The sequence below is a fragment of the Bos grunniens genome, chromosome 7, assembly GCF_055505025.1.
Source record: "Bos grunniens cultivar Pamir isolate PY7600 chromosome 7, Bosgru_T2T1.0, whole genome shotgun sequence".
Lineage (NCBI taxonomy): Eukaryota > Metazoa > Chordata > Mammalia > Artiodactyla > Bovidae > Bos > Bos grunniens.
This window is the reverse complement of record NC_141171.1, coordinates 16,754,063-16,774,818: the sequence shown is the minus strand read 5'-3', so window position 1 is coordinate 16,774,818 and position 20,756 is coordinate 16,754,063. Positions and strand designations below refer to the sequence as shown.

Genomic DNA, 20,756 nt, shown 5'->3' with positions numbered 1-20,756 from the left:
CCGTCTGCTGCGCATGCGCACTCTTGGTTTCTCGCTCTTTTTTTATTTTTTTAAATTTACTGCCGCTGTCCCCGGTGGTCGCCAGGCTGTATCCTCAGCCTCGTTCTTTCTCTTCCCGGCCGGCCCTAGCTGGCACCCACGCCTTCCAAAACTGTCTTTCTCATCTCGGACAGTGCTTCGTTACGGTCCCTGTAGTGCTTAATTGCTGCCTACTCACCATAATTAGGCACCTGTGGGAAGCCCTTTCCATTTCAGCGGGGTCAGGGTTGGCCACGAGGACTTGAAGGATGGGCGGGGTAGGGTTTGGGCCACTGTCTGGACGGTGAGAATCTAGCGGCGTGATCCCTGCCCTCAGCGACGTGGGGCCAAGGTCAAGGATAGAGAGTTCCAAGTCAGATTGGCTGTGGGAAATTTGAAGGCATCCCTCATCTGTTTAGCTCCTGGACAATGCAGAAGTTAGGACCTGGGGTTTGGTTCCTCCACCTGATGCCTTCACCACCTACACATTTTCTTCAGCTGGTCTGAAGAGTGCTGGGAAAATGTCCCCATCTGGAACCCTGGGGCGCCCAGGTAAGCAGCTTGCTTCTGCTCTCTGGTGCCTGGAGGAGGCTCACATGTTGGAGACACCATGGAGGTGGTGAAGCCCAGGAGGTCAGGGTTGGGCAGGCTGTGCCAAGGCCCTGCCCACTCTAGCATGAGAAAACTGATTGGTGTTGAAGGTTTCTGATGACTCTCCTGGTGACAACTTACAGGTGAAGCAGATCCAAAACTGTGGAGCCATGAGAATAACGGAATGTAAAGGACAGGCACTTCTACGGGAAAAGGCTATGTAGACGACCACCTGATGTCTCCTGGTTAACTAAGGTCTCTCTCTGCCTCTGCTCCCAGGGAAGAGGCTTATAGCCTTGATTCTGGAACCTGACTCTTGCCACTTGCCTGTACTTGGTCTGGTGAAATAGAAGCCTTAGACAACGGCAGGAGTGGACACAAGGGATCAAACTTATTCTCAGACTTCCCTGATGGCCCAGTGGTTAAGAATCCACCTGCCAAAGCAGGGGACTTGGGTTCGATTCCTGTCTGGGGAGATTCCACATGCCACGGAGCCACTAAGACCTTGTGCCGCAACTACTGAGCCTGTGCTCTGCAAAAGAGAAGTGACCACAATGAGAAACCCATGCACCACAGCTAGAGAAAGCCTGAGTGCAACGAGGAAGGCCCAGCTCAGCCAAAAAATTTATATATGGTTCTCATAGTGTTATTTATTAAGCACCCACTGATAAACACTCCCTCACATAGGGAACATTGAAAGACAAAGTCCCAGCCTACAGAAAAATGTACCTCCCCTGCAGGTGTTCCAATCCTTAGCACATCCATGAATAGCCCCCTGGGGGGTCTGGGGGAATGTTGATTGCTTGAAGTTGTCTGCAGAGCTTTTAACTTATGTGAACATGAGCATTTTCCTAAGGAAGGAGGTGCCCAGCTTTCATCAGATTTCTCAAAGCATCTAGAGATCTAAAACCAAGTTCAGAATCCCTGCTGTTAACACCCAGATATCTACTCTGTAGGTCAGCATTTCCCAACATTCAGGCCTGGGATGGTCCAAATCAGAATTACCTGGGGTGATTCTGTTTACCAGCAAGTTCCTGGCCTCCAGCCAACATCCTGAGTCAGCCTTTCAAGGGTGGGGCCTCGGATGTTTTGTTTTGGAGATGTTGATTTCAGCCAAATATGAGAACCATTGCTTTCTGAGTTCAGGTGTCCATAGCAAGCAACTTATAAATAGGGGATTAATATCAAAATTGGCGGGGGAGGTTGGTCCCTTGTGTCTGTGTCCCCTCGTTGGGAGAAAACCCCAGATGTAAGCTGTTTTGGTCAGGGGAGAGGGTTGAAATCCCACTAGGATGAGCCTCCCCCACCCCACCCCCCATCTGCGGTACTGTGGCTGCTGTCTGGGGGATGGCAGCATCTCTGGCCCAGGGCTAGGGGCAGGTCAGCCAAGCCAAAAACACGGGTGTGGTTTTGGTCTGAGAGTCTTCTGACTGAGTTAATCTCTCCAGGATGTTCCACCCCAAATCCACAGCCTCCCAGACAAACCAGTCCCAGGATCTTGCCTGGGCTCCATCAAACTGACATGTTTGTTCCTTGTCTCCTGGCTGGGGCCCACTTGGCCACCTCCCTCGAAGATAATGGTAGAGATTCCGGGGCGGTAGCATCCAGGAGGCGTTGACCTCAACCTGTCCTCCCTCCCCGGCTTCACTCCGCCTCCATCCGGTCCCGTACCTCGGCCGGAAGCCCATCATAAAGGGTGTCCTCCACCAGGAGCCCCGACTTCTTGAGCCCCCCACAGTTGCCGAGCTCTTCCGGCAGTGCTTCCAGCCGGTTGCCCTTGAGCTCCAGGCGGCTGAGGGCCCTGAGGGCCCCCACCTGGGGCGCAAGCTGGCTCAGGTGGTTGTAACCTAGGAGCAGCGTCCGCAGCTTGCGGCAGAAGAAGAGCTCATCGGGTAGAAACTCCAGGGCATTGTAGGAGAGAGCCAAGTGCTGAAGATTCTGCAGGAGACCCAGCTCGGCTGGCAGGGAATGCAGCCCATTGTGCGAAACGTCCAGCAGGCGGAGGCTGGAGCACATGCCAAGCTGGGTGGGCAGCGTCTCCAGCTTGTTGTGGCTCAGATAGAGCTGCTCGAGGCCCCGGAGCTTCCGCACATGCTCGGGGACATAGGCAATCTGGTTGTGCCACAGTCGGAGTGTGAGCAGCTTGCGGCAGTGCTGGAAGCTGAGGATCTCCTCGATGGAACGCAGGTGGTTGTCCCGGAGGTCAAGCTCCTGCAGCGCGCCTAGGCTGAAGACAGCGTGGGGGATGCGCTCCAGTCCGCAGGCCACCAGCTCCAGCTCCCGCAGCGCTGCCAGCTTCTTGAGGCTGTTCAGTGCCAACAGACGTGCCCCGTCGTTGTGCAGGCTGAGCCGCTGCAGGTGGCCGGCCACATCAGTCACACTGGCGGGAACCTTGCCAGCGTTGCTCCGCAGAGACAGCACCTTCAGCTGCTTCAGCTCCCGGAGGCTCTCGAGGGTGGCCGCCCGGGCCAGCTCTGGGGGAAAGAGCCCCTCTAGATGCAGCTCCTCCAGACCACGCAACCCAAACACCCAGAGGGGCACCTCCCGCAGCTCCTCGCACTTGATTCGGATGACCTTCAGGCGGTCCCGCAGGAAGATCTGCGAGGAGAATGGAAGCCTGGCGGGCGAGTGGAGCAGGCTCAGCTCCTGCAAGTGCACCAGCTGCGAGAGGCCCGGGGGGAAGGTGATGTCGCCAATGGCCTCCAGCCGCAGCGCTTCCACCTCGCTGAGCTCGAAGACCGTGTCCGGCAGCCCCGGGAGCATGCAGAGGGCCAGTTCCAGCCGGCCCCGGGCGTTGCGCTGCAGCTTCTGTCGCAGCTTCTCGGCAGTCCACTCGTGGTTGAGGTTGAGCTGCTTCAGGCGGCTCTCGCTGACCTCAGAGAGGAAGACAGCAAAGCGCTTGGAGTAGAGCGAGTCGTACTGGTCGATGAGGTGCAGCATAAAGGCGAAGTCGTTCTTGACATCGGGGATGTCGCCCATGCCAGTTTCCTCCCGCACTGACCGGAAGGAGTACTCCTTGAGGGGCCGGTGGAAGAGCCAGTAGAGGGTATAGAGACAGGTGATCCCGTAGACGCACACGAAGGAGATGTAGCAGAAAGCCAGCTTGGAGAAGAGGTGGGCCTTGGTGTGGTTGCAGCAGAAGCTGGCGTAGCCCGTCACCTCCGAGGTCTCCACCCTGCAGGCCACCAGGAAGCTGATCTTTCCCACGTAGACCAGGTTGTAGACCAGGATGGCCAAGAATTTGCAGACCTTGAGCACCATCTGCCGGATGTACATGGTGTACAGGATGTCGCCCTCCTCCACGTGCACGCGGAATTTCTTGACCTTTTCAAACAGGGCTTTGGCCTGCTCTCCCTCCTTCTTGTCCAGCAGGGTGACAGCAGGGGGCTCTGTCACCACCTTCTCGGGCTCTGGCAATACCTTCTCCTTCTCGCCCTCCCCTGCCTTCCCCGGCCCTGCAGTTGTGGTCACGGTCACTGTCGCCCGCCCAGCTGTGGTGGCAGCAGGGCCCTTGTGGTTCTCCCCGGAGACCTCGGACAGCGCCCGAGTAGTCCATGGCGAGTCAAAACACTTGCCCAGAATGGAGATGAAGTGCTCGATCTTGGAGCTGGTGCCGGGGAACTTGAACCAGAAGCTGGTGCAGACCATGAAGATGAGCGTGTGGATGACAACCAAGTAGGGAAAGTACTTGGCATACCAGTGGAGGGCCGTCTCGTAGCAGAGCTGGTTGATGAAGCTGTACTGCTGTAGGTCCAGGTTGTTCTTGAGGCCGCTCAACTCCCGAAGGTCCCCCATGGGCTCTGAGATCCCCCGCGGCAGCAGCTGTTGGCATGGGGCTTCAGATAAATTCTCCCGGGGTTCATGACTGGGCAGACAGATGATCTTGTCCTGCGTCACCTGGGGATGGGGGAGAGGGTATGAAAGAGGGTGAAGGATCTGGGGCGGCCTGGGAAGTTATAGAGAGAGGAAGCAGGCTGCAAGCAGGAGAGGTCTGTGTTGATCCCCAGCTGTCCTAAGCTGGCTGTAACTTTGGAAGAGTCACTAAACCTTTGAGCATGGGACTTTGTCTGGAAATAAAAGAGCTGGGTTGATTTGTGTTCCTCGAAAATATGTTAAAGACTTAGGGACTTCCCTGCTGGCCCAGTGGCTAAGACTGGGCAGGAGGCCTGGGTTTGATCCCTGGTCAGGGAACTAGATCCCACATGCCACACCTAAGGGTTCATGCTCCAACTTAAAAAAAAAAAAAGATCTTCCAGGATGCAAGTAAAAATGCCACATGAGGCAACTAAGAACTGGTGCAGGCAAATAAATATTAAACAAACAAAAAAGATGTTGAAGTCCTAAGCCCCAAATACCTAACCTGTGATTGATGCCTTGTCTGGAAATAGTGTTTGCAGAGCAGATGTAATCAAGTTAAGATGGAGAAATTTGGACACACACACACACTCACACTGAGGGAAAATGCTGTGAAGATACAGGGAGAATGTCCTCTATCAACCAAGGAATGCCTGAGGCCACCAGAGTCTAGCCAAGAGGCACAGCCTTCGAAAGAAACCAGCCCTGTCAACACTTTGATTTCGGATGTCCAGTCTCTAGAACTATGATAGGATAAAGGAAGACTTCCGGAATCTCCCAGACCCCGCCCCTAGGAGGCCACGCCCCATCCAGGCCACACCCCGCCCCGCCCCTTACCTGGAGGGTGCAGCCGAAGACCCCGATCATGAGCATGGCCACGGTGAGGTACTCGGCCAGCACGTCCCACCAAGGTTTGAGCACCTTGAAGGCGGGTTGCTGCTCCGTGAACTGCTTGAACTCCGCCACCGGAATCATCCTTCCTATGAGGAGAGCAGGAAGCGGAGGGTGCAGAGAGAGACCCTCAGGAAAGGATGCCTTGTGAGCCAGGCCCCCAGAAGAGCCAGAAACACGCCTCTGCTCCCCGTATCCGCGTTCCGCCCCGCGGAACTCCGGCAGAACCCACAGCTGTACGCTCCCTTCCCCTCCCCCGCCCCCTAGACCTCACCTCCCTCCTGGAGCCAAGCGCCTAAGACTGAACGCTTGGCTTAAGGTGGTAAGTACTTACTGCTCGGTAAGTCCTCACCACCTCTGTTCCCAGGGACCCCTGCCCCGATGGGACTGGGCTTGCCCACTCAGAGTTCAGGAGAGGCATTCCACGAGGCCGCTGCTCCACCACTCGTCGGTGTGGCCTTTTTCCCGAGCCCAGGCATCTCCCACCCTTGACGCCAGTCCCAAACACTTCGCTCTGCTTCCTTGACTCCAGACACCCGGTACCCAGGCGGCCAGCCCCGGATCCCTCCGTCACTGGACCACAGAGAGTCCCGAGACTCGGGACTTCCGGGGCGTGGACCCCCACCCCCTTCAGGGGCGCTCCGGGCACCACCTCCAACCTCCAACCGGAAAAGCCGGCTGGAGCCTGGCTCTGGTTACGGGCCCCAGGGGCAGGGAGTGGCGGAGCTGAAGGCTTGGCCGCCCTGGGGGGTGGGGGGTGGCAGTGACGAGGACACCTGGGTTTCTGGTGGGGCCAGTGTTTAGGATCTGCTGCGGAAAACCGATACCCGAAAGGCAAGGGCTGAGGGGCAAAGAATCAGGAAATGGAAAACTCACAGGGAGAGAACCAGGGTGACACCTACGACTACAACGTCTAGGACAGGGCTGGGCTGCCAGGCTCCTGGGCGGCTAGCCTACTCTGTCTGTCCCTGGGTTTCATTTTAGACCAAGGTATCATTATTTCAGATACAGACAGCCAGGCGCAAGTCACTCGGGGGCGTGGATCACAAGCTGGTACAGCACCCTCCCAGACAGGCAGCCCTGGAGCCTCTCTTCCCAGGTCTAGAAGGAGAAAGAAAGGGAGGCAGCAAGGCCCTCACTGTCTCCGAGGGGGCTCCTAGGCCGGTCCGTCCCCCCTCCCCAGCACCCATGCTCCCCAATATAAAGCCCCTGTTTCTCATCCTTCTCATGCTTCCCAGATGGCAAGTGGTCAAGAACCCGCTTGCCGATGCAGGAGATGCAAGAGACGTGGGTTTGATCCCTGAGTGGGGAAGATCCCCTGGAGGAGGAAATGGCTACCCACTTCATTATTCTTGCCTGGAGAATCCCATGGACAGTGGAGCCTGGGGGGCTATAGTCCATGGGGTCGCAAAGAATCGGACATGACTGAGCACCGACGCCTGTTTCTCATGTAGGTTTCCTGGGCCCTGTGGTCCTTATCCTCATAGCTTGTCACTGGCTGGGCAAGGAAGGGAGACGTCTGGGTCTTCTGATCATCCTCCAGTCTCCCACCCATCTCCTGTGGGGGCAGGGCCTGGCCTCTGTCCCACACCTCAGCCAATCGCTCTGATACCTCCGTGCCTCCCTCTTTGGTCCCCATAACCCTGGAAGGCCTTCCATTACTACTGAATGAGGACAAGGTGGAAGTGGGCGGGGCTATAGGATGCAGGCCCCGCCCAGCAGGCTGAAGTCAGGGCAGTCCGCCACACCACTTAATCCCACCAGGGATGGCACGCAAAGGGACACACCTGCCTACACCCGGTCTCCAGGGGCCCCTGACTCAGGCCCTGACTCACCCAGCACCAGGCACACACAAGGGGGTACATAGAACACAGGATCCCTCACCCAGTGACCCAGCCCTTGCGCTCAGTTTCACAACCTGTCCTCAACAACAAGCCTAGTAAAGGTGCCCCCCCATCCCCCACCCCCACCCCTCAGTGCATCACAGGCTTCAGACACCAGGGAATCTGATAGAAACACACCCAGGGCAACTCCACAGCCCCCAGGGGCCAATTGCAGCCACCAAGTGGGACAACCCTGGGGGCATTCTAGTGTGTACACACCAGTGCACGTGTGTACAAGCTGAAGGGAGATTCAGGACCAGAGACACAGCCATATACTCTCTCTCTTCCAGTTCTGGCCACCCACTATTCTCCCTGCCCTGGCCACCTGCCCCTGCATGGGACACTGCTTCAATTAAGAATGGTGACTCTTAGCAGAAATGCCACACAGACAGGCAGGGAGGATCAACTTCCTGCCCCCGAGGCCCTGCCACCCTTCAGGACATATCTCACAATTGTGGAAGCTCTGCCATTGGCCATCCCAGACCCACAATCAAAAGCAAGAAGGCAGAGACACCCAGGGTCCCCAACGGATGGGTCAGAGGCTCCCACGGAGCAAGGTGTATACACAGCAGCCCCAAAGGCAGACATGGGGTTATCATTATCTGTCTCCATGACTCAATCTTGATTGTTTGGAACCTGCCATTAAGTTTCCCCAGACACAAGACTGGCCCCCCTTTGTCTGAACCAGGCCGGTGGGAGGGCTAGGGGGGAAAGCATCATGAGGGTGTGGGGACAGAGAACTTAAGGCCACCAAATGCTTTCAGTGTCTTGTTTGATCCCAATTCTGGGAGCACGGATGTGGAGACCCTTATTTCCCAGACTCGGGGAAGTGAAATAACTCATTCAAGGTGTCCCAGCTTGTGACAAGCAGCATTTGAGGGAGACCCCCTGAGTCTTGTCCGTCTGATCACAGGCACTCTGTTCCAGGTTGAGCAAGAACATCTCACTGAGATGAAGCATCTTTGCCAGGGAGCCTCAGAAGGGGGCTCCTTCCGGTAGAGAAGAGATGGCGGGAGGATGGCTGCTCTGCCTACCAGGCTAAGTTGTCTTTGTCAGCCTCTGAACGGGAAATTGCCCCCTAGGTAGCCTTAGCTCCGCCTACCCATGCCTCACCCTTGCTTCTCTCTCAGGCCTCCACCTTGCCTCTAAACATTGGCAGCGGGTGCCCCTGATCCCCCCACCCTCCATTTCCACCCACCACCCAAGCTAAGCGGCAAAGAAGAAAGAGTGACAGTTGTCAGCCCCGAAACGGGCCTTGGAGGGCACTCGGTTTAACCTTTGACTTTTACACGAGGGAGAAATTATGGTCGGGGGTGGGGGGAGCAGTAGCAGCAGAGCCAGTTCTGGGCCTTAGGCCTGGGGAGTCCCAACCTAGTATTTTTCCAAGCTGCCTTTCCAGAACTGGGGGTTCTGGGGAGTCTTTAGGTTCAAGGGACCCGGAAGGGACAGCCTGGGGAGGCCCCCACGTGTTAGGGCTCTGGGAGGTGAGGGACTCGTTGGGATGAGCTGTCACTGGCAAGAGGAGAGGGGAACAAGGTATCAAGATGCCCAGGGTGGACTCTAGCTGTTCGATCTTCACTCTGTCCTTGGTCAGGCCTGCCGGGCTCCCTGGATAGACGCCCTTGGGCTGGCCAGGGCCGGGCCTCTCTCTGCACCGCCCCCTCTCACCACCCCCCGCCCCCACCCCCCAACGCCCAGCTCCTTCTGTGCCCCAGACGGCTTAGGGCTCAGGTCGCAGGGCCAGCCGCACCTCGGGCGGTCCTCCTGTGGGCCAGGTCCTCACCCCGCCACCCGGTCCCCAAGCGCGGAGAGCCATCTACTCACCTCACGGGCCAGACGCTGTTTCCAACTCCTGTGTCCCGGGGAACTGAGCGGCCGGGACTCCCGCGGAGTTCGCGGGCCGGACTGGGTGAGTCAGGGCGGGCGGGACCGGAGCCGCGGGCTGCCCTGCCCCGTCCCGCCCACCAGCCGTCTCGGTCCCGCCTCCCTTCGGACGCTCCCGGACTCCCGGTACCGCCGGAGAGCCGGAGGTAGGCGATTCTAACCCTGGAGTCCCCGGGAGGGGGAGGAGCTCGTCGGAGGAGCAGGAACGGTAGAATTCTGCGCTCCGCTGCAGTGGGGCGGAGCTGACATGGGGGACACTGAGAGGGGCTGAAGGCGTTGGACGCCCAAAGCCAACCTGAGAGTACTTTTCTAGGAGCTAAGCTATATAGACCAGTCAGGAACAGGTGGAAGCCCTCCTCCTCCCTTCACTTCCAGGTGCAGCTACTTGGCTTTGAAACTCAAACAGGGAATCAGTGATCGGGGGCCCAAGGGAGGGCGGGGCGCTTTCTCCTTCCTGCTCTGACCACCCAACCAAGGGAGGCTCTTCACTGGGGAGGAGACAGAGTCCGGGGTCAGAGGGCTCTGGGAGCCAAGGATGGAATCCAATCTGGGAGGTCTGCTTCTCAAAGGGAGACCTTGCTGCCCCAACCCCCACGATTTCCTCCCCACTTTGGGAGGCCTGCCCTAGATCTCAGACAAGACTTTTACCTTGATCTGCTCTGTCTGCTAGACTCAAGGGAGAGGAGACCTGAGAAGATGGGAGAGTGATACCCCATCTTTCATGGGGAAAAGAAGCCCACAAGTTCACCAGATTAGAGATACTCTGAAACCTCGAGGGTTGGGACCCCCTAAGCTTAGGTTCCTCTGTGAAATCTGGCAATGGGCGTGACCCCCTTGCAGAAGTCCCTGTTGGCTTGGCCATGGGCCACCCAAAGATTAATCTTTGCGTGGACAAGATAAGTGAGGCTATCTTCTCTCTCTCTCTCAGAGCTTCTGCTCTATTGGTGTGTGTGTGTGTGTGTGTGTGTGTGTGTGTCTGTGTCTGTGTGTGGATGGGGGTGGGGACAGGGAGAGGGTAAGGATGTGTATAATTAAGGAACAAGATAATGTCAATTTGTGACAAATGATTGTGTATATAGGGGCTTCCCAGGTGGTGCAGTCATAAAGAATCTGCCTGCCAGTGCAGGAGATGCAGGTATGATCCCTGGGTGGGGAAGGACCCTTGTAGAAGGAAATGGCAACCCTCTCCAGTATTCTTGCCTGGATAATCCCATGAACAGAAGAGTCTGGCGGACTACAGCCCATGGTGTCTCAAAGAGTCAGACATGACTGAGCGATTGAGCATACACTTATGCTGTGTATATAGCAAAACAGGGTGAGGTGAAGTGGTAGCAAAGGGGCCTTTTGAGATGAATAGTTTCTCCTTTTCCTCCTAGCCTCTGGAGTAGCTCCTTGAGATCCATGTCCTGAGGGTTTGTTCTCAGCTATATGCTGGGATGCGTGTCTTGTTACACACTGCTTTACACTCTTGTGCAATAGTCTCTGCAGTCATCGGAACTGAAGCCCCATGAGCCCTAGACACATATCTTTTCTGACACTTCAGATGGTGCCTGGCACACAGTGGGCATTCAGTAAATGATGGATGGATGCTTAGTTCAGGCTCTTCTTGATGCAGACCCTGAGGCAAGGAATTAGATGGCAATAGTTTCTCTGGAAGGTGAACTCAGGAAGCATTAATGGTGAGCCAGTGGGGAAGAGAAGGAAGCCAGTAAGCCAGTAAGTGTTAATGAGGGTAGCTCTGGCAGATGCACCTCCAAGGTGTACCCACCCAAGTGGCGGAGGAGTGGAAGTATTGTTGCACCAGCTTCTGTCTGTTGTGGCTGAGGGCTTCTCTGGAGACGGGAGTGGAGGGACTCCATGCCTTGGGACTCCTGACTTTCCCTGCACGTGGGGACTGGGTGCTCAGAGGATATGGGAGGGACTGTACGGGATCTGTCACAGGTACAAATGCTTGAGTGGGATGTCTTAGCCATATGACATCATGCAATGCTTCCCAGCGGTCCTCCAGAAAGATCCCCTACTTTACATTCCCATTAGTAGTTCATGAGTTTCCCCACATGCACACTATCCAGGGTTTTAAACGATTGTGGTAACGTACACACACATAATTTGCCATCCTAACTATTTTTAAGGGTACAGCTCACTGGCATTAAGGGCTTCCCTGGTGGCTCAGAGGTAGAGAATCTGCCTGCAATGCAGATTGATCCCTGCAATTCAGGTTTGATCCCTGGGTCAGGAAGATCCTCTGGAGAAGGAAATGACAACCCACTCCAATATTTTTGCCTGGAGAATCCCATGGACAAGAGGAGCCTGGAGGGCTATAGTCCTTGGGGTCACCAAAGAGTCAGACATGACTGAGCAACCAATACTCTCACTTCAGTGGCATTAAGTAATTTCACAGTGTTGGGCAACCATCCCCACCATCCATCTTCAGAACTTTTTTTATTTTGCAAAAACTGAAACTCTGTCCTCATGGAACACAAATTCACTATTCCTCTCCCCCAGCCCCTGGCACTCAGCATTATACCGTCCATCTCAATGAATCTGAATCCTCTGGGGGCCTCATATTAGTGGGTCCAGTGGCTATGCTGCTGCTGCTGCTGCTAAGTCTCGTCAGTCGTGTCTGACTCTGTGCGACCCCACAGATGGAAGCCCGCCAGGCTCCCCCGTCCCTGGGATTCTCCAGGCAAGAACACTGGAGTGGGCTGCCATTTCCTTCTCCAATGCATGAAAGTGAAAAGTGAAAGTAAAGTCACTCAGTCGTGTCCGGCTCCCAGCGACCCCATGGACTGCAGCCTACCAGGCTCCTCTGTCCGTGGGATTTTCCAGGCAAGAGTACTGGAGTGGGTGCCATTGCCTTCTCTGCACAGTGGCTATATCGTTTTACATTCCCACTAATGGTACACACGTGTTCTTATTTCTCCATATTCTCACCAGTACTTGATTGTTTATAACCAGTTTTAAGGTTTTGTGAACCTGAGGTAGCTATCTATTGCTGTGTAACAAACTGCCCCAAACCCTAGCTCCTTAAGACAGCAAGAATTTACTGTCTGACAGTTTCTCAGGACTTCCCTGGTGGCTCAGCAATAAAGAATCTACCTGCAATGCAGGAGACAGAGGAGAAAAAGGGTTCTATCTCTGGGTTGGGAAGATCCCCAGAGGAAGAAATGGCCACTCACTCCAGTATTCTTCCCTAGGAAATCCCATGGACAGAAATCTGGTGGGCTATAGTCCATAGGATCACTGAGGAACCTGAGCACACATGCAGTTTCTCAGGGTCAGGAATCAGTTAGAGTGGCTATTCAAGTTTCCCTTCCCTGGACCCCAACAACCATTGAGTTGCTTTCTGTCACTGTCTATAGATTAGCTTGCAATTTCCAGAAGGTTGTATGAATGGGACCACGCAGGGCATTCTCAAGTTCTCTGTATGAACAAATGTGATGGGGAGGAGGTGGGGCAGAGGGAGCTGGTTCTTTGGGATGGGATAGTGGGTAGCTAAGAGTCTGGAGAGATTAGGCTTGGGAGCAGAGAGCCCAGTGTTTCTGTGGGGTCGATGTGGTCTTTTATTTTTTAATTAATTGATTTGGCTGCACTGGGTCTCAGCTGCAGCACACAGGATCTTCATTCAGTCTGTGTTGCGACACACGGGATCTTTAGTTGCAGCAGGCAAACTCGCAGCATGTGGGGTCTAGTTCCCTGTGTTGGGAGGGTAGCCACTGAACCACCAGGGAAGTCCCCAATGTGGTTTTGAGTATAAGCAGAGGTGCAAGAGGGTGCTTGGCACTGTCCCCCAGCTCAGGGAGGTGGAAGATGGCCATGTCCCTCTTCATGCTTCCATCCCCTCCATGCCACAATCCCCGATCAAGGTACTCCAGGTGGCCCCTGTACCAGTTGGCAAGTCACCAAAATGACACCCCTACTACCTCAGGCTGGGCTGGGAAACCTCGAACGGGATTTCTTCAGCTCCTTCATGCACTGGTTTTGACACCTCCAGCGCCCCCCCCCCCCCACGCCTCCAATAATCTCAACTCCCCAAAGCCTGGCTCTATCCGGAAGCCTTTGCTGACTTGACTTTATGTGACCTGGGAGGGTGTGGAGAGTGGGGCTGCGCTGCCCTGTAGAAGGTTGGGTCACTTCTCACCAGCCTCGGTCTCTCTCTCCCCCTCGTTCTTTTTTCCTCTCTTCCCCCAAATCGGGGTCTACCCCTACTTTCCCAGGGCTTCATTCTCCCACCAGTCCCCCGAGCTCAACGAGATAGGAGGTTTCCTTAGGTCTGTGAAAAAGCTTAGGGTAAAAGAGTGGTGGAAGCCCCAGGAAACCTGGGTCCGGGGGCAGCCTCTGCGGTCGCGAAGGCGAAGACTGGGCCAGGGACATCGAGAGGCCGGATTGGCGAACTGGGCTCGAGGGGCGATGGTCCCGCCCCCCTCCCTGGTTGCCAGGGCCCAGCCTATCCGCGGTCAGGCGGGCCTCGGGTCTCCAGGTGGTTGGGTGGGGGCCTGGGCAGGTGTGTGTGTGGCAGCGGGTGGGGAAGAGGGGGTTAGACTGGATCGCAGACCCCAAGGGATTACCCCCTCCCCGAAGCCCCTCCGGTTGGGTGTCTGAGGTCCTCAGGCGCAGCCGCAGAGAAGCCGCCTGTGCCTCCCACGCGCTCCCCCCTCCCCACTCAATTCCGCGCGCTCCCGCCTGCGCCTTCCCGGTCTGCATCCAGCGCACGCGCCCCCTTCTCCCCCGCCCGCCGCCAAGGGCCGGGCCCGCCTCACTGCGCCGCCGCCCGCCGCCCCCTCCCCTCGCCTGCCCTCTGCTCGCCGCAGCCACCGCCGCGGCGCTCCCACCCGGCCGCACCCAAGGCGACCCAGCGTGGAGCGGAGGGAGACCGAAGCCCAAGGTGAGCAGTGGCGCGAGCAGGTGGAAGGGCGGCGCGGACCAGGGCCCAGCTGGCGCAGGCGGACGGGCTCAGAACGCGGCTCTTTGTCTCCCAAGCCCCTGCGCGGGCTGCCGGGACCGCTCCTCCTCCCGGCAGGTGCCGGCATCTCTCCCGGAGGCCCGGGACTGCTCTGGGGGCTGGCGAGGGGACCCGGGTGTATGCTCATCCCTTCATTTGGAACCAGTGGCAGGCCCCCTGGTCCAACGCTGGTGGTCAAGGCCCTGAAGGGGCGAGGGGTAGGTGGGTTGATCTCTAGTCCTGAGAGGGAGCAGAGGCAGGTGTGGCCTGGAGGAAAGGCGATAAGGACGAGACTTGGGGACCACCGTGAGCAGCTGCGCTGGTGAGTGGTGGGTGGGTGGAAGGAAGTGGATCCAAGCAGAGATTTGGGCGCCCATGGGTGGTGACGCAGGAGAAGGAGCAGAGAGGTGCCAGGACCCAGAGCCTTGCAGGCAGCATAGCGGTCCAGGATCTGGGATGCTGATTAATCTGTTTCTTCGTCAGGTGCTGGATGGACAAGAGGGACAAGTCCAGGGCAGCGGCCGCCGGTCGCCCGCCCGCTTCTCGCCCTCCAGGCCTTCAGATCCCCAAGCCCGCAGGGTCTCCACGACCCCCTCCTCCAGTAACCAGCGCGGCTCTCCGAGTTCTGGGAGCAGCAGCAGCCGCAGGGCGAGGGCCCCTGGCAGAGAGAACCGGGGGTATCCGGGGAACCGCTCTCCCGGAGGTTACTCCCCAGTTGGGGCCAACGCGGAGCGCTGGGACGGGCCCCCGGAGCCCAGGTACTTCAACCTCTTTCCCTGATTCTGACCCCATCTTGCCTCCCCTCCTCTGAGGCACCAGCATCCCCTTGATTTCTGGGGCACCTGCGTTGACTCGGCCTTCTCCTCACAGCCTCCAGGCCCCCAGCGGCTGGGAGAGGGGAGCGGGCCCCTGCCAGGACCCCAGGCTCAGGCTGTATCTCTAGCCCCGGGCATGCCAGCGCGCCCACCAGGTAACACACCCGCCCCCACCCCCCTAGTCCCTTAGGCAAGAGTTAGTGTCTCCATCTGGAAGCCTTTAATTAAAGTGTGTGGGAGCACTTGCTGGTCACTGGGCACAAATTGGTGAAAGCTGTTATTGGGTGGCAGAGAGAGCATATGCCCCATTTTACAGATGGGGAAATGTAGACTTGGGAGAGGAAACAGGAACTGGAGCTCTGCCCTGATCGCAGCCCCTCCTGTCCTCAGACCAGGCCCTCTTGGGCAGAAGGGGCTCCGTCCCCCAGCTGAGGAACCTGCGGCCAGAGGAAAAGCCACAGATTCACCCAGAAGGAGCACCCTGAGTACCGGGGCCCGGAGAGGTATGTGACCTGGGGGAGGAACCGGCGGGGTTCCTGAGCTGTGAAGTATTGGTGACCTTTGGCCTTCTGTTTTGTCCCCAGATTCTTCTGGGTCTACCCCAGCCATCCCCTCCCCGGTCAATTCCCGTCGGCCCCGGGCTGCGGGCGCTGAGGTGGGTGTGCCCCGGGCAGCTCCAAGTGCCCGGCTCCGGCCCCCAACGACTGAGGCTTCCAGGAAGTCAGTGAGCAGCGCCCCAGAGCGCAGCGCGGCGGAGCCGAGCCCTGCCGCCAGGAGGCGACCCAGCGCCGGCGGGAGCCTCCAGAGGCCAACCTCGCGCCCCCTGGGCTCTAGCATCACCCCTCTATCCTCCCCAGTCCGCTCTGGAGCCTCCCCGGCTGGAACACCCCGGGCTCTTGTTGTTCAGCCCAAGTCGAAAGGACTGCAGGCCCTTCGCGCCCCTCAGGCCACATCCCCCAGGAAGGGCACAGCCCCAGTGAGGGGCCTTTCTCCTCCTCTGGCCACATCCTCTCTTCCTTGTCCTACCGCACCGCCTCCGTGTGTCCCAGCCACTACCTCTCGGGACGCGCTCCCTCCTTCTCCACCGACCACGCCCCCTTCTCAGGCCCTCAGCCGGCCTTTGACCACGCCCCATTCACTAGCCCCTCCCTCTTCTTCGGCTCCACCCTCTCTGCTGACCCTCCCCTCTCCGCCGGCCACACCTCCTTTGCAGGCTCCGGCCACACCTCCTTTGCAGGCTCCACCCACACACCTGGGTACATCCTTTCCGGAGGGGTCCGCCTCTCCCTTGGCCATGGCCCCTCTTCTGGCATCAGTCCCTCCAGTTTCACCCGCTCTGCATAGTGTACTCCCCACCGAGGCGTCTTTCACTTTACCTCCTTTTCCAGCTCTCCCCTCTCCCTTAGCCACACCACATTCGGCAGGTCCTCTACCACCAGCCGCTGCCCCCCTACAAGCCCCTCTGTCTCAAGCAGCATCTGTGAGGAACCTGCCCTCTCCCCTAGCCACACCCCCTCCTCAGGCTCCTTCCGCTCTGGCCACGCCCCCTCCGCAGGCCAGTCCTCTGTCTCCACCTTTTCAGGCCACGCCTTGTACACTGGACACACCTCCCACACCCACTCCACAGGCCTCACCGTCTCAGACCACACTCTCTTTGCAGGGTTCTCCCCGTTCAGAGTCTCCCTCTCCCCTGGTCAGGCCTCTACTACAGACTCCACCTCCTCTGGCTACTTCCCCTCGACAGGCCACTCCTATACAGGCCCCATCTCTAGCCTCACCACCTTTGCGGGCGACCCCTCCTCCGCTGGCCGTGCCTCATCCGCTCTCTCCACCTTCTCTGACCACGCCTTCTTTACAGGCCACTCCCCCTCAGAGCCTGCCTCCTCTGCTGGCTTCACCTTCTTTGGTCTCACCTCCTTTGCAGGCCCTATCCTCTCCTCCCCTTGCTTCATCTCCTCTGCATGGTCCTCCCTCTCTTCGGGCTCTGCCCCCACAGAGGGGTCCACCTTCTCTGGCCTCGCCTCCTCTTCAGGCTCCCCCTTCTCCCCCTGCTTCACCCTCTCTCCAAGACTCTTCCTCTCCCCTGGCCACACCCCCTCCGCGGGCTCTACCTTCCCTGAGCACGCCCCCTTTACAGGCCACTCCTCCTCCTCAAAGCCTGCCTCCTCTGCAGGCTCCACCTTCTCTGGCCTTGCCCCCTCTTCAGGCCCCTTCTCCCCGAGCTTCACCCCCTCTGCAAGACTCTCCCTCTCCCCTGGCCACACCCCCTCCGCGGGATCCGCCTTCTTTGAGCACGCCCCCCTTACAGGCCACTCCTCCTCAGAGCCTGCCTCCTCTCCAGGCTCCACCTTCTCTGTCCTCGCTCCCTCTGCAGGCTGGTCCCTCTCCCTCTGCTTCACCCCCTCTGCAAGACCCTCCCTCTCCTCTGATCACGCCCCCACCACGTGCTCCACCTTCCCTGGCCTTGCCGACTTTGCAGACCCCTCCCTCTCCCCCTGCCTCACCTCCTCAGCAGGCCCCACGCCGCCCTCCAACCCCGGGTCCCGATGCCCCCATCTCGGGCCCACGGCTGACCCTGGCGCTGGCCCCAGGCCCACCGCCGCCGCCGTCGCGCAGCCCATCCAGTACGCTGAGTGGCCCGGACCTGGCGGGCCACAGCAGCAGCGCCACCAGCACGCCCGAGGAGCTACGCGGCTACGACAGTGGGCCCGAGGGCGGTGCCGCAGCCTCTCCGCCTGCTGATGCCGAGCTCGCCGCCTGCCACCCGGCAGCTTGGAGCCGAGGTTCCGCGCCGCCTCTGGCCATCCGCAGCACCCCAGGTAAGCAGTCCTCGCGAGGTCTGGGATGTGAGAGGGCAGGGTCGGAGGCTCGGCTCGGGGGTAGGACAGTTGGGTTTGAGGGCGGAGCTGAAGGGAGGGGCGGAGTCTCGTGGCGGGGTTGCGGCTTCCCGCTCTCTCTGGGCATCCCGGCCCCTCTCCCCGCAGGAGCTCCCCTGCCTTGGTCTCCTGCATCCGGATCGGGCTCTGCTGATGGCTTGTGCACCATCTACGAGGCTGAAGGTCCCGAGTCGGCGAGCCCCGCCACAGACGCGCTGGATCCCGGGCCCGGGCCCGGCGCGGGAGGTGGGAAAGCGGCGGCTGGAGTTGCGGCTGGTGCGGCTTCTCGTGGCGCGAAGCCGGCGCGCTTGGGAGAGCTGCCGCTGGGAGCGCTGCAGGCGAGCGTCGTGCAGCACCTGCTGAGCCGGACGCTGCTGCTAGCTGCGACCGAGGAGGCCGCGGGAGGCAGCGGTGGTCCAGGGGGCGCCGGGGGTGGAGGCAGCGCGGGCGGCGCCCGCACTGCGCTGAGCGACGCCGAACTGGGTCGCTGGGCCGAACTGTTGTCTCCACTGGACGAGTCCCGCGCCAGCATCACCTCAGTCACTAGCTTCTCCCCGGATGACGTGGCTTCCCCGCAGGGTGACTGGACCGTGGTAGAGGTGGAGACCTTCCACTGAGCCCCACCCTGTCCCCGCCCGCCCACTCCACCCCTGCCTTAGGATTTGCCCCTCAGGTTACACTTCAAAGGTCTTAGATCTCCTCCTCCCTTCCTCCAGGAGCCCGGCTTCCCGTGAATTGGTCTCAGTCCCTTTAGAGCCCTAGAATTTTGGTCCAGGCTTGTGACCCATTGGAGAAGGCAATGGCACCCCACTCCAGTACTCTTGCCTGGAAAATCCCATGGACGGAGGAGCCTGGTAGGCTGCAGTCCATGGGGTTGCTAAGAGTCAGACACGACTGAGCGACTTGACTTCACTCTTGCGACCCAACCACACCTTTGGCCAAGGCCCTCCCCTTGAACCCCTCGCCTTTGGCCTAGAACGCACTCCTGCACCCCTCGAGCCCCGTACCTTCCTCGGCCTAGGCTCTTCCCGGTGTCCAGTGTATTGTCTACCACGCAGCCCGAGTTTGCAATAAAGCAGAGACCGAGGCCTGTTTACTTTCCTCTTTGCAGTCGAGGGCTGGGGGCCTCCTGGGCGCATCCAACTGCAGGGCGGCGCGAGGGGCCAGGTGGGCCTTGGGGCTGTGCACAGCAGGTTGTAGCTCTGGTTGAAGGCTTTCCCCAAAGTTCCTCCACTGAGGGTAGGGGCGTACAAGGAGGGGCTGGTGGAATCAGGAAATGCTGAGAGTCCCGTGGTCCAGCGCCGCGCACCCACCAGCGTGCATTAATGTAGGCATTCTTATGCCCAACTTTTCATGGAAATATCAAGTGCAGGAGGGGCCCAGGTGGGACTGCGCGACCAAGTGAATGAACGAGGTGTGCGCGGTGTGGCCAGTTGACTAAGCTCTTCCCATACTCTGCCACAGACAGGAGCAGGCACTCCTTGGGGGGTCAGGGAAGACACTTGGGGAGGGATTGCTTGAATCTCAGGAGAGGGCGCAAGCCACTTCCTGAGGTTCTTCCTCACAGTGTGCACCCCTTTACTTTCCACGCCCTGGGGTGTTGGAGACAGGGGAGGCCTGAGACTGATGGCCATCTCGGGTCCCTCCAGGGCCTCCCAAGAGGGCACACTGCCCTCTGCTTACCAAGGAGGCTGCAGTGCAAAAGGCAGGCCCACAGCTGAGCCCTGGGCTTGGGAAGGGGAGTCACTGCCTCCTGGGTGGACCGCACTGAGCAGCACAGGGAAGGAGCAGCCTCTCCAAGGCTGGTGGGAGATCTGGGCATGCTTCCATTGCCCACTCCTCTCCAGGAGCCCTCACCATGCCCCTCTGGGCCTGCTTCCCAGCCATGGGCCTCGCCTTTCATCTCAACTTAGGGTGTCCCCCCAAGCCCTCTAGCCGGGCATCCTTGCCTGTGCACCAGTGTCGAGGGTCCTTGCCAGAGCCAACCACTGCCTTTGCTTATCTCCCCGAGTCAGAATTCCTTGCCCTTCCTCCCAGAGTCCAGTCATCCTGACTCTAGCTCCTTTAAGCCACAGCCCAGGCCCTCTTTCTTCCCAAGTACCCGTGCAGGAAATGGATCCCCTAGGCCTTTCCTCCCCAAGAGTGTCCTGCTTTACACCCAAAATGATGGCAGCCCGAGGGGAACCACAGTCCTCAGGACAGGTAGATGGACAGAGAAGGACCCCCTGTGGGGCTATTTCTCTGTCTATAGACCCAGTCCCTGAAGCTGGGTTCCTGCTGGTCCCCACTCCAGAAGCAACTGCCTCCCAACCTAGGATCTGAAGAGAAATTGGCCCAGTCTTGATGGGATACTGTCACCTCCATCCCTGGGAGCCAATCAGTTAAGGTGACAAACTACAGAGCTTCCTTTTCTAAGCTGGGCCCTGGTGAGGACCCGGGTGTCCTTGTTTCCAGATGCTGAGACAATCCCGAGGGTAGGGGCTGACTCGTGACATGTTGGGTAGCTGAGACCCCAAGGCCAGCCCTCGAGAAGGAGCAGGGCAGAGCCCCAGTTCTCCCAACTTCCTGCCCCATCCTGGGAGCTAACCGGGTGGAGTTACTTGGTGGGAGCAGGAGAGGCAGGCAGCAACGGTCAAGGTCTCAGTGTTCAAACTGTGTGGTGGGGATGATGATGGGTCCACAGGAGCTGTGGTGTGAGAAGGGCTCAGCTGTCCTGGTGCATGACAGGTGTCCTGCTCGCTGCTCCGCAGGTATCATGCAGCAGAGCAGGGCACACTTTGTGGGTCCACACCGGGCGTAGAGGTCAGGGCCAGGCTGGTATCTGGCTGGACCCAGTTAAATGTCTCCCCCAGGAAGCCTTCTTTGCCATCCCTGGATCTGACTCCCTGTGCTAGCTGGGACTACGCCTCAGCTCTGTGGGCAATCCTACAAAAGACCTGCCTTTCTGGGTCTTCTTTCCCCAGGGCAGTCCCCACTGCCTGGCTCAGTTTTGTCTCTGTGC

General features: G+C 58.7%; 2 protein-coding genes and 1 long non-coding RNA gene across 8 annotated transcripts; 2 read left to right on the top strand and 1 right to left on the bottom strand.

The window, feature by feature from the left end:
• The first annotated feature begins 15 nt into the window (after positions 1 to 15).
• LOC147368664 (uncharacterized) lies at positions 16 to 1,246 on the top strand. Its single transcript, XR_015166738.1, has 2 exons — positions 16 to 570; positions 753 to 1,246. It is a non-coding gene; the product is annotated as an uncharacterized LOC147368664 (long non-coding RNA).
• On the bottom strand, positions 1,240 to 9,203 carry LRRC8E (leucine rich repeat containing 8 VRAC subunit E). Of its 2 annotated transcripts, none has more exons than XM_086409621.1 (3): positions 9,063 to 9,203; positions 5,302 to 5,444; positions 1,240 to 4,506 (listed from the first exon to the last, which is right to left on the bottom strand). In XM_086409621.1, exons 2-3 carry the CDS (start codon positions 5,437 to 5,439, stop codon positions 2,254 to 2,256), a joined length of 2,391 nt encoding a protein of 796 aa, XP_086265747.1. In that variant the 5' UTR covers positions 5,440 to 5,444; positions 9,063 to 9,203; the 3' UTR covers positions 1,240 to 2,253. The 2 variants fall into 2 exon arrangements, with proteins under 2 accessions (XP_086265747.1, XP_086265746.1); XM_086409620.1 differs by lacking the exon at positions 9,063 to 9,203 and adding an exon at positions 5,690 to 5,973.
• On the top strand, positions 5,435 to 18,842 carry PRR36 (proline rich 36). Of its 5 annotated transcripts, none has more exons than XM_086409605.1 (6): positions 5,435 to 5,677; positions 14,548 to 14,822; positions 14,935 to 15,034; positions 15,270 to 15,382; positions 15,464 to 17,698; positions 17,864 to 18,842. In XM_086409605.1, exons 2-6 carry the CDS (start codon positions 14,555 to 14,557, stop codon positions 18,370 to 18,372), a joined length of 3,225 nt encoding a protein of 1,074 aa, XP_086265731.1. In that variant the 5' UTR covers positions 5,435 to 5,677; positions 14,548 to 14,554; the 3' UTR covers positions 18,373 to 18,842. The 5 variants fall into 5 exon arrangements, with proteins under 5 accessions (XP_086265731.1, XP_086265730.1, XP_086265732.1 ...); XM_086409604.1 differs by lacking the exon at positions 5,435 to 5,677 and adding an exon at positions 9,013 to 9,147; XM_086409606.1 differs by lacking the exon at positions 5,435 to 5,677 and adding an exon at positions 9,156 to 9,268.
• Positions 18,843 to 20,756: the final 1,914 nt, after the last annotated feature.

Excerpts from the sequence above, each read along its gene's own strand:
- PRR36 (XM_086409607.1), top strand. The coding sequence starts at position 14,205 with ATGCTCATCCCTTCATTTGGAACCAGTGGCAGGCCCCCTGGTCCAACG. Across the intron at positions 15,035-15,269 it reads CATGCCAGCGCGCCCACCAG|ACCAGGCCCTCTTGGGCAGA; the intron begins GTAACACACCCG and ends TCCTGTCCTCAG. Across the intron at positions 17,699-17,863 it reads GGCCATCCGCAGCACCCCAG|GAGCTCCCCTGCCTTGGTCT; the intron begins GTAAGCAGTCCT and ends CTCTCCCCGCAG.
- LRRC8E (XM_086409621.1), bottom strand. The coding sequence starts at position 5,439 with ATGATTCCGGTGGCGGAGTTCAAGCAGTTCACGGAGCAGCAACCCGCC. Across the intron at positions 4,507-5,301 it reads TCTTCGGCTGCACCCTCCAG|GTGACGCAGGACAAGATCAT; the intron begins GTAAGGGGCGGG and ends CCCCATCCCCAG.